Source organism: Xenopus laevis, chromosome 3S (assembly GCF_017654675.1).
Source record: "Xenopus laevis strain J_2021 chromosome 3S, Xenopus_laevis_v10.1, whole genome shotgun sequence".
Lineage (NCBI taxonomy): Eukaryota > Metazoa > Chordata > Amphibia > Anura > Pipidae > Xenopus > Xenopus laevis.
The window spans coordinates 79167897-79180352 of record NC_054376.1 but is presented as its reverse complement, the minus strand read 5'-3'; the positions used below and the strand labels follow the sequence as shown (position 1 = coordinate 79180352).

Genomic DNA, 12456 nt, shown 5'->3' with positions numbered 1-12456 from the left:
TTATACATTTCCCATGTGTGGTTTTTCAGTGATACTTTCACTATCAAATGTTAGGAAACGACTCTGTCTGGTCTTTGATTTAATCACTGTCTCTGTCATCTAATCTATATTTCCCTTATGTTTTCTGTCATCACATTGCCATGTAGGGTTTATCTCATGTTTTGGATGATTCCATCTTACCAATAAGCTGTACATCAATCACGAAGGTACCATATCAGTTTTGCTTCTGTTTTTTCAAGATGTGACTTCGCCTTTGCTAAGTACAACTCTGCACTGTTTGTGCCTTTCCCGTTACCAGAAGAAATGGAACAAATCTTTAAAAGAGCAGCAACAAATCAATCAAGTTGTTCTTGTCTTGAAAGAGTATATTTTAAACCTTTTGGATCAATGTGCCATGGAACACATATCACTGAAAATGAAACGCATAATTTGCCATGAATGGCATTCAATAATATCAGTAGTGTTGACATGCAACAAACTCTTTCAAATAAGAGGAAGTGGTAAACCACATTAATGTACTTCCATTGGTGTTACTGTGTTACTTCTTTGGCTAGATGATACACACATAGTATAAAATTAAACAGAATCTCCCCCTAAACCTTTGACTCTCCACTGTAGCAATTTCATTGTTACATTTTTTGTGTACTATCTGTCCCCACAGTAGGGAATAAAAAACATGTTTGCCACTTGTTAGATTACAACTTGTAACTTTAGAGTGGATTTGTTACACTTTACATGCACACATTTACCAGCATAAAACAAAATAAACACACACACATTCCCATATAATCGTTGCTGCTCCAAACAGTGCAGAGTGTTCAGCATCTAAAAAATCAGAAGTTATATGTGTGACTGTTGCAATATTGTGTGTTTCCATGTTTTTTTTTTATTTATATAGCACTATTTATAAACACAGTTCCTTCTTATGTTGTGTGAAACTTATTGTGCTCAAAATTTACTTTACTATAATACCCTTTAAGTCCGGTTTGCTTTAAATGTGTTATTTTCCCGCTGTGCATTGGCTACCGCAGATGTCTATAAAAATGTTGGCCTATCTGACATTTCTAGTATAGGGATCTGCAACCAGTGATCCGGCTGCTGCTTTATTTATCATTATACTATCCCAGTAGATACTTTGGTTGGTGTTGGACAATGGGAACCAATGCACAGTTTGCAGATCTCTGTTTTTATCTGTTTGTTGTTGCTGTATACTGTTACTTCTTTGCTGCTGAAATAACAAACAAAAGAGGTGTTTGGGTTTAATGGGTTCAGATGAAACCTGTTCTTTATTCAAGCTCATTACAATAGAAAGCATTTATGTATAGTGTATACAAAGTTACTACTTAATTATATTCATGCTATTGTTATTTTTCATTGTGCATATGCATACAGAGAGGTACAGGTATGGGACCTGTTATCCAGAATGCTTGGGACCTGGGGCTTTCCACATAACAGATCTTTCAGTAATTTGGATTGTTATACCTTAAAGGGCACTAATCATGGGCAAAATCATTTACTAAGTAAATACACTATGTGAAAGTTCAAGAAATCCGATTTTTAAAACAGTTAGAATTGTTTGTATAATGTAAATGATCAGCTCACTATTCCTTCTGCAAGATATCCCCTATTTCCCCTGCAGTTCTAGCTGAGGCAGCCATCTTGGATTTTACTGGCTCCTCCTACCTATATCTTCCCAGCCAACTGCAGCTCTGAAATCTCGCACATGCTCAGTTGAAATTCCTTGTTGCTTATCAACCCTTCTAAGCTATTTTCAAAGTAGCCAAACCTGTGTGTTAGCTGCTGTTCAGTAGTGCTGCCACCTGCTGGAAGTTAGTGTGTGCCCTTCATTTGCATAATGACATCACCAGCAGGGGACAAGATAGGGAAATCTCCTGATACTTCTAGTGGAGGAGTTTACTTAAACAAGGCATTCTGGGTAGAATACTCAAAGCAGTGCTACAATCTGAGCATGCTCCTGAAATTTGCATATTATAGTCTCTGTTATAGTCACAGTATGGCCTTCCTCAGTGAAAGAACCCATTTGACAAAGTAAGAGATTTTTTTAAAACCTGCAGTTTTTTCAAAAAACTATATATGTAGTTTGATTAAACGTGTTTAGCTTGTACTGGTCAGATTGTTAATATGTGTTTGATTTTGGCTGTGATAGGTGCCCTTTAAGTGTATTAGAAAATCATGTAAACATTAAAGAACCCCAATAGGCTGGTTCTGCTTCCAATAAGGAGTAATTATATTTTAGTTTGGATCAAGTACAAAGTACTGTATTATTACTGCAGAAAAAAAAGGATAATTTAAAAAAAAAATTCGGATAAAGTGGTAGCCTTTCCTTAATTCTGAGCTTTCTGGATAACACATTTCAGGATAATGTATCCCATACCTGTATAAGTAACATTTGCTACCCATGTTTATCAGCACAAAAATATTAAAATATTGTATATTGCTTGTTTATCTAATACTATTAATTAGCAAAAATCTGCAAGATAAATAGTTCCCCTGTCTAAATAAATGCTTAACTAAAGAAGTAGGTAGAAATGTTGTACATTATGTTTTGGGTTTATGTATGAGCCCAAGGCAACCACAGCCCTTTAGCAGTAAAGATCTGTGCCTCTAAAATGCCCCAGTAGCTCCTCATCTTCTTTTCTGTTGATTCACTGCACATGCTCTGTGCTGCTGTCACTTACTAAGCTTAGGGACCCACTCACAATATACAATACACATAGAATATAAATGTCACAATTTAAGGCTGATTAGTAATTAATATAGATAATTACTACATGGCAGCACAGAAACCAGTGCAACTAGCATCAGAATTTAATAATCAGTCTTGTAGCATCATTTTATATTACAGGCCAATCTCATTTTCTGCTTGATAATTTGCGACAACCCCTAAGCTTCTCGACAGCTGTTCAGAGCCCACTGAGCATGTGAGTGTTGCAGATACTTTCCAAGATGGTGACCCCCTGTGACAAGTTTGAAGTCCTGGATCATTGCTGCTATAGAGAGGCTGAAACTTTAGGCTGGTGCAATAAGTTCAGTATATAAAATATGGCATTTTAGCCATATTTATTTTTCGGTTAAGTTCTCTTTTAAGAGCATAAGTTAAAATGATTTACTGGTCTATATATATATATATATATATATATATATATATATATATATATATATATATATATATATTCTCTTGTTAATACTCTGTGTCTTTATTTGCTTTATATGACTTATGTGAAGAGTGATACATTTCTCAAAATACTTCTGAAACTTGATTCATATCTTTGCCTTGACATGAAATGCACAATGTGTCAGTTTTTGTTATAAAGGATTCTAATGTCAGTGTGACATTCTGTTCTCTCTCACAATTACACTTAACCCTGGAACAGCAGTCACCACAACACAGCATTCTTTAAAAATTACGCTCTCAATAATAATGTTAATATTTTCAAAGAACATTCGCCTGCTTCCCTGGTTTGAGCTGGAAATGGGATTATAAACTAATTTTCAAAGTAGTTTAGCTGTATTTTCCAGAGCTGCTTTGTAATTGAGGAAATTAGTTTGTAACCAGTTGCCATGATCATACAATGAGGAATGAATATTATAATCAAAAGTATGACATGAGCTATAGAGATGCAGATTGAGTAGTTCTATTGAATATATTTTCCCTAGAAAGCAATTCTCAAGTGTTGCTCTCCTGTGCCTGATTGATTATTGTTTCCTGTAATGCTTTAGTATATCAGTTTAACCCAAGGACTGCTGGGCTATATCAGTTGGCACAAAAACTTTACATCTGAAAAAGTTCCATTAATATTTAAATGTCTTGGATAAGCTTTTTATTCTACGCATGTGCCAATCTTGGACCTGTTACATGTACTGTAGTTTACAGGTGAAAGGAAAAGATACCCCTGTCCAAATTACATATTTGGTTAAAAAAAGAAGGAAACATCTACTGCTGGAAATAGTGTGTTGTTCAAAACATATTAGCACAGTTACATTCAATTTAAAACATAGGAACAAAGAAAACAGTAATTGTGGCATGTTTAAAAGTTTGGACACCCTATTAAATCGTTATTTAGTAACAACCTGCTCATCACAGATCACAGATTGTTAATGCCTTTTGTAACAATAGAAAAGTCTTCCAGCTCTTGTTATAGGAATTTTTGCCCACTCCTCCTTGCAGTTTGCTTCTGATTCCGAGATCTCCTTGACCATCGTACATGTTTACATCATCACACAGATGTTCAATAATATTTAAATAAGGGGCTGGCCATGGAATGTCCATTCCAAAACTGTCAGCTTGTTCTCTTCAAGTAACTTTTAGTTGTATGTTTAGGATCATTGTCTCTTTGTAGGAGCCATGCCCTTTTCTGCTTCAGCTTCTTGGCAGGCTGCTTTGCAGGGGCATCCAGAATTAGGCAGAATCCATCTTCTATCTACATGTAAAATCTTCCTGTGTCACCTACACAGCCCCAAAGCATAATGGATCCACCCCATGTTTACCAGTTGGCAAGGTGTTTTTTCATTAAATGCTGCTTCTATTTTTTCTCCAAACAAATTATCAGTGATTGTGTCAAAAGAGTTACATTTGTACATTATCATCTACTTAATTACTGTGTGCAATTCTCCCCATATGAGATTCTCTTGGTACTTTTACTGTCCCTTAAATTACCAAAGTGCCCCAAGTGCCAGCAAAGTGCAATTCTTACGCTAATCCCTCTATCCCCTTTTTAGCTAGTTTATCTCTTACTTATGTTTGCCTGTGTATCATTCTCCATTCCCTGCTCTCTCCTCCTTGTGCAATTCTTATTTTCTTCATGCTGCCTACCCTTATGCAATTCTCTTTTTTTTCTTTTGACTCCCTATGTGGAACTCTATTTTTCCCCTTTATCATGACTCCCGATGACTACCTCTGTTTAACTTGTGTCCATATATCAGCTGTACATACTTAGTTGAGGATGAAAAAGCAGCTGGTTCTCCTTTTAGGAAAAAATGTACCTGCCCTGGGGAAAAAGTAAAACAGTGCATCATTGCACCAATGCAGTCCTTGGCTGAAGAGATTTTCAAACCTGGCTGATAAAGTACCCAATTTCCAGCCACATATAGGTCACACAGGCAGTACTGAGCATCCCATACATGGGCTGATAAGATGCTGACTTTGACTTGGCATCTTATGGACCCCTGTCTGGCCAGCTTTACCCAAACTTACACAATCTGCCAGTGAAGTTTCTTGCATTAGTGGTTGGACATGTAGTACTGGCCCACTTGCATATGTCAATCCTGCATTTTTATCTTTAAATTTCTAATCATTCCTATAATTTGGGGTAATCCCATCTACCTATGAAGCCCAATTTTCCCCTATTATTGCCATGTTATTTTTCTGGCGTGTCTTCCACCGTGTTTGTCATTCTTCCCTCCACATCTATGTCTAGTTTTAAATCTTGCATTTGTCTAGCAATCATCTCATGAAAAAACAGTTCCACCACCAGTATGAAGTACATATAGTAAACTTTTTTTATAGTGAAACTGTGAATCAGAGTATGTGGTATGAGTATGAGGTACTGCATATTGTAGTTGGTGGGAGGTGTTTTTTTGGTCTGTGTTGTCATTGGTGGTGCAAAGAGGTGCACCCACACTCACTTAGCCCTGTTAGGATTACAAGCATAAGTGCAAGGTGCTAAAATAAAATTAAACATGCAATGGTGCAATTTACAAAGGTATCCTTGTGCCCATTAGTGCTCCCAACTACTTGCAGCAGTGTCAATGCGCTTCTTTTGAATCATGGCACTTTTGCTGATAGGACAGGCCCATTAAAGGGAATCGCCAGGCTGAAAGGCTTTGGCCAAGAGAAGGTAGTAGGTTAGAAGCTATGCAAAATGAATATAATTATCTATTCACTTTTTGATATTTTCATAGGAGCTATGCAAAAGGAATACATTTATTTATGTACACCTTTGAATGAATGAAAAAATAGCATAAAGATGGATAGTAATCTGTACAAGTCTTGTATATTGCCTTTAGTCAGAAACACAGTGAATATCCATCTGTTGCGTGGCTTTGAATAAAACACAAAATCAAAATAATTTTACACTTGAAAAAAAATCCATGCACATTTGAAATTGCCTATGTACTTAGCAGTAAATGTACTTGCTTTTAGTTTATCCTCAGTGCTTATGCCCACCCCCAAGTAATGTACCTTTTAAAATGTTATGGCCACCTAAAACCTAAAAGCATGCTATAAACCCTGCACAGCTACACACAATATTATGTTAAACTGGCTAAATATATTGTAGTTGTAGTTTTAATATGTAAAAACATTTGTCCTCATGCCCAGATTATTTTGATTTCAGAAGTATTTATGTAAATTCACAGAGTCTATTCTGCTTGCTGCTCTACAGTTGTCAATAAACTACCACTCCAACCCCTTTTATACCTTTTGTGTTTAACGGATATTGAGTGGTGAATGAATTGGGACATAAAAAGCAAGGGAGAAATAGGCATGGAGCATGGCAGAATGCCAGTGGCAAGAGAGAGAAAATCTATTATATTTCTCAAACTATGATTTTCATATTAAAAATGTCCCAGACAGAAGTATAAGTGGGCTCTTATCTTACTGTCAGGGAGGGTCAAAATATCTTGGTTAGAAGCAGGGGTGTAACAGGGGAGGACTTAATTAGCAACTTCAATATGTTTTGGTAAAACAAGTAATTGTCTGGAATTTTGGGGAAATCCAGGGCCCAGTAACATCTAGTTATCCCACTGGTTATGAAAGAGTTCCACAGGTAAGAAGCAGAAGGGAAAGACTCAAGTGAAGAAAAGCATGTAATTAGTGATGGGAGAATTTATTCGGCAGGCGCGAATTCGCGGCGAATTTGCGCGCTTCGCCGCCAGCGAATAATCGTGGAAAAAATTCGCCGGCGTCAAAATGTTTTTTTCGAAAAAACGGGCGCTGGCGTAAAAAGCGCCGTTTCGCGAATTTCACGCGAAATTCGCAAATTTTCCGGCGAAGCGCAAATTCGCCCATCACTACATGTAAGAAGCAGGTACAGTATAGCCACTGTATTGGGGATGTCAAAACAGGACAGGAGCAGGGCTATTGGAAGAAGGCACCCCCAAAGGGAGACATGTTTAAAAGTACACTGCAGTATAATACATTATATGCAGTATTAGCATATGCGTGTTTATTAAATGGTGCCGTGTTGTTTGGAACTAATCACTTATTCTGCAGTTTTAGATCATTTGCCCTGAGGTCCTCCTTGTTCTGCCTTGCAGATAGCAGTATAGCTACATTTTCATTGGGCATTTGCTACCTGCCAGGTACATAATCTGAAGAAGGGTTATTGTCCAGAAAATGTATCTGTTCATAGGAAAATTGTTTATGAAATGTATTAGGAAATGGGATAGTAGAGCTACAAATCATAACAACGAAAGAGTCCCCTTATAAGGTTTCTCATCAATAGGCTCCAAAGTACCAAGTCTTCAGAGAAGAACACACATGTACAGGCCTATGTTAAATAACTACTGTAAAGACACCGGTTAATTTAAGGTTATGTTGTGTGTGTATATATATATATATATATATATATATATATATATATATATATATATATATATATATATATATGAAAGTAGATATATTTATGTTATTATGATTAGCATCAACTTAGGCCTGTTCCTGTGGCAATATCATATTTCAGCCATACACAATCTCTTTGAATAAGGGAAAAGCAGCTCACAGCACAATTAAAGGTTCTTCCTTATTTGTCTAGCCCCTACCCTGTGCATCTCTCTTCCAATCCCACCTAAATAAATAAAAAATAAATGATGCAAAATGCCTCATATTAGCTGTACAGGTGTGCAACCAATCATGGCTTAACCAATACAGATAATGATAACACCTGGGTTTTAACAGTTTGGAGCTTAAAATAATAGATGGTGTGTTGTGTGCAGAAATTGGAATGGATTAATGGACAACTAACATACTAGGACATTGAACAGGGTAAGAAGAATTTCACTGGCACACAGGAGTTGCAGTAGCAGGGCAAGCCCTTGCAATTTTATTATGCAGTAGTGCAACGTTTCGGGGTCACGCCCCTTTGTCAAGCATAGTGTGGACATGTGCAGACATAATTTAAAGGGTGTTCAATTAACAAATTAGCATATTCAACAAGCTTTGCAGTGAAAAAATTTTTTTGCATTGAAAAAGATTTTTTCGTATCAAAATGCCATTTAAAATGCAATGTTAAGGTGAAAAAATATGCATCCAAGTACCAATTAACAATACAATGCTAAAAGGTTCGTAGTGAAAAATACAGTTAAAAAGGACAATGTTAAAAATTATTGCAGTAAAAAACTGTTTAGTACAAAAATTTTGTGAAAATATTTTTATCAAAAATTCCCATAAAAAAGAGCATAATATAAGATCCATTAAAGTCCATAAATGTTAGTCCTTTATTTTGACTTCATGTAGTGCTGGAAGTGATGAAATATAGAGGTGAATATCTAAGAGAAAAAATAAAACAATATGGCAACAAAATAGCCAAGAAAAAAAGATTAAAACTGTAACAGCTAGCATTGAACAGGGACAACTCAGTTTGCATATGCTGTCCTTCTCCTTTAACTGTGGAAAAGCTTTGTAAAAAAAATAGTGTTGACAGCTTTTGATTTAACAGTTGCATGGTACAGCTAATAAGCAAAAGGACTTTATGAAACCCTTGGCAAACATTTTAAGTTTTTAATTCTGCATATCCATCAAATATATGGAAAAAAGTACATTTTCATATTTATACACCATGCACAGCTATTTTCTTACACACATATGCGTCATTATGTATGTTTTAATACACAAGTGATCGTAACCATATGAAAACCAAGAACATCAAACAAATAAATATAAAATCTTACTGTCGGTGGGAGGGTACGATATGCTTAACATAGCAGAATACGCATCCCCCACAGGCATGGAACCCAGGGTTTTATATTTCTGATTTTAAAGATGAAAGCAACTGGGGTCTACCACAGAAGAATAGATATGTCATTTCTAACCTAAGCATTTACCTTTGGTCATGTTTCCTTGATACACCAAGTTTTTCGCCCTTCTCGGTCTAAAAAGCTTTAGACACCCCTGTTTAAGGATATTATAGAAACATGGAAATTGTGTTTCCTCACTGTACATTTAGATGTCTCTCCATTTCAGCGCTATTATAAAGGAATTATAAAATGTAACACAATTTTTTCACTTTTGTGGCCTAGAACCATGAGTTTGTTGACGAGCAAACCTTTGAAGACAACTGTATGGAGGTCTCTACAATTAATAAACCAGCAAAACACAGGCCCTCACTCTCATCACAAAACAACAGTTTTTGCTGCTCTCGAAGAAATAAGAAAAATGTACGGATTCCAAATGCTAATGCTCCAACTTGCAGCCTTCAGGAACTAAGTGCTATACAGATCCAATGTATGGAAAGGGCACCTTTGTCCAACAGGTATTCTGTTCAGATATAATGAATTGTGCAGCAATTTTCATGTTTGTGTCCGGCTATGCTCTAATTTTGTTATGATGTAGGGTTAAGTGTATACTCTTGTTTTGTCATTGCAGAACAATGAATCATGCATGACATGCAAAAAAAATGAGACTCCTATATCATGCACACTGGCATAATTTAAAGGAGAAGGAAAGGCTTTGTACACAAATGTTAGGCACCCCCAAGTGATTGTATTGACTTATCTGAAACCCCGGGCTGGTGCTCCAATCAGCAGAATACTGCACCAGCCCAGAATTATACCAGTGAGCACCATGGAGCGACCCTCTTCCAGGCGTCTTCTTTCTTCACATTTCCCGGGTCAAACGCATGCACAGTTGACAGAAATAGACGAATTTTAAGTTAAAGTTTGGCTTTTCGTTCTACTGCGCATGCGCAGTCGCACAAAGGAAAAAGGAAGATGGAAGAGGATCGCTCCGTGGTGCTCATTGGTATAACTGTTGATAGGAGCACTGGCCCAGGGTTTTAGTTAAATCAATACAATCACTTGGGGTGCCTAACATTTGGCACGCCCAAGTGTACGAAGCCTTACATTCTCCTTTAAGGTATCTTAGATGCTGTGTTTCAAATCCCCCTGCCATTTCAGCACAAGCCTATGCCAATGACTTGTACACGCAGCAGCATGTAGCTCCTTTAACATAGGGTAATACTGAACCTTAAGCAATGACTTTGTTTTTACACCTTATCTTGTATATGTTCTATAATTCTGTGGTAGCTGAAGAAGAAAATATCCACATCCAAGTCATGGGTAAAAAGCTAATATGGATTTAAATGTTGCATAAAAGGTATACCCTCCTATCTGCTACACAGTTAAAGGACACAAATAAGGTCTCTCTATATATATAGTTAGTATTTTATTATTACAATATATATAATAGGATATTATTACAATACCCATTACATATATATGAAGGAAAGGATGTTTAATAGATTTATTTATTGGCACAATATTAAACTAAATGTCTAGCAGTATCCAGAGCAGTAGGGTCTAACGTTTGTATGCTCTTATCTTGTTGTACCAGTCGATCCAGCTTGAATGCAAAAGTGGAAGGAAATGTTAAGTTAAACTGTGAGCAGCCGTATGTGACTACAGCAGTAATAAGCATCCTGACACCACCAATGACTACACCAGAAGAAGATGGCAGATCAGAATCCCCTGATTACTCACAAAGGAACATTGTAAGGGTGTCTGCTCTATAAACTTCATACCAGAAGGATTTTGTATTAAATGCAACACAAGCCCCACAATCCGCTCAAAAGGAAAAAAAGGAAGAATACATTTAAACCTCTGAGATTTTTCAAATAGCAGTTGATTTGCATAATTGTAAAAAAATAAATAAAAAAAAACCAGGAACAATGATCTCCCATTGCACCCACAACTCTGTGACTAAGTACATAAGCACAATGAATGTTCCCCATTGATGCTTTTTCTCAGATGCAACATTTTTATATGGAAAAACTAAACCATAACACCCTCGCTGAGAGTATTAGGGAGAAGGAAAAAAAAGCATTACAGAAATGGAAGCATTTTGATAACATTTTTTCCCCAGAGGGAACATTGAACTTTGCATAAAGTAATGTGTATAAAATACATGCACAGCAAACCTATTTGTACTTATTTAAATGACATCTGTAATGCATGCAAACATCCTTCGGAGCAGAGATCTAAGATAATTGAAGCTGTTTCCACCAAACACTGGTTTTCATGAAAAGACCCTTTCAGCGCACTCACAAAGGATGAAAAATGTTTACAGTAGCTAAACAAAAACAAACAAAACTGTTTTGGGAATGGAACAGTATTTATTTACACATTACCATGGAGATAGCCGCCGTACAGGAATACAGATTCATTATTTTTCTGTTGTTGTTTCGGTAACAACTGCAATAATGAATTGTACGTTTGCAACATCATAAATCCTAAAATGTATTCAACGTTGATAATAGATAAGTGCTTTTCAACACTTACAACGATTGGCCGATCTATTTACTTTTGGTGAGGGCATGGTTTTCTTTTTGTTTGTGTTCATTAAAGGAGGAAAATCACTTTGAGCAAAGATGACAGCTATATTAGCTTAATGACATTTGAAAATGAAAGATTTCCACTTTGAGTCTCTTTTTTTGTGCGTCATTTGAATATGCATGAGGAATGACTGTTTTTTTTTTGTCCTGGATGCTTGTAAAAATGTTTCCTCCATCTGTATTGTTTTGTAGTGCAGGTCAGAATTCACATTTCCAACAACTGTGAAATAGATTCAGACTGTTTCTAAATATTGAAAAAAGAGCAAAGAACGGATAAAAAGCGTAGACTCAACCAAGCAAAAAGCAGAATAGGAGATTGTGTGAATTCTTATGACTTGCATCTATTTTCTCCTTGTTCTCAGATTTATATGGTATATAGATAAAATGAAAAATTTATATTGGATCTACATTTGGTTCCAGTGTAACCATTTTTGAACTCTTCTTAAAGGAACAGTTCAGTATGAAAATAAAAACTGTGTAAATAGATAGGCTGTGCAAAATAAAAAATGTTTCTAATATAGTTAGATAGCCAAAAATGTAATATATAAAGGCTGGAGTGAACAGATGTCTAATAAATCAGCCAGAATCCAACTTCCTGCTTTTCAGCTCTATAATTCTGAGTTAGTCAGCGACTTGAAGGGGGGCCACATGGTACATTTCTGTTCAGTGAGTTTGTAATTGATCCTCAGCATTCAACTCAGATTCAAAAGCAACAGATATGACCCATGTGGCCCCCCTTCAAGTCTCTGATTGGTTACTGCCTGGTAGCCAGGGTAACCAGTCAGTGTAAACCAAGAGAGCTGAAAAGCAGGAAGTAGAGTTGTGACTGACCTGTTATACATCAAATCACTCCAGCCTTTATACATTACATTTTTGGCTAACTAACTAT

At 36.3% G+C, this 12456-nt stretch overlaps 1 protein-coding gene across 1 annotated transcript in view; it reads left to right on the top strand.

Moving 5' to 3' along the window:
- Positions 1-12040, top strand: part of LOC108712359 (potassium voltage-gated channel subfamily D member 2-like) — a 226184-nt gene extending 214144 nt beyond the window's left edge. The window contains exons 5-6 of the mRNA XM_041588532.1: positions 9259-9491; positions 10571-12040. Of these exons, the coding sequence (XP_041444466.1) occupies positions 9259-9491; positions 10571-10748 (411 nt within the window). The 3' untranslated portion in view covers positions 10749-12040. The remainder of the gene's footprint in view (positions 1-9258; positions 9492-10570) is intronic.
- The last annotated feature ends 416 nt before the right edge of the window (positions 12041-12456 follow it).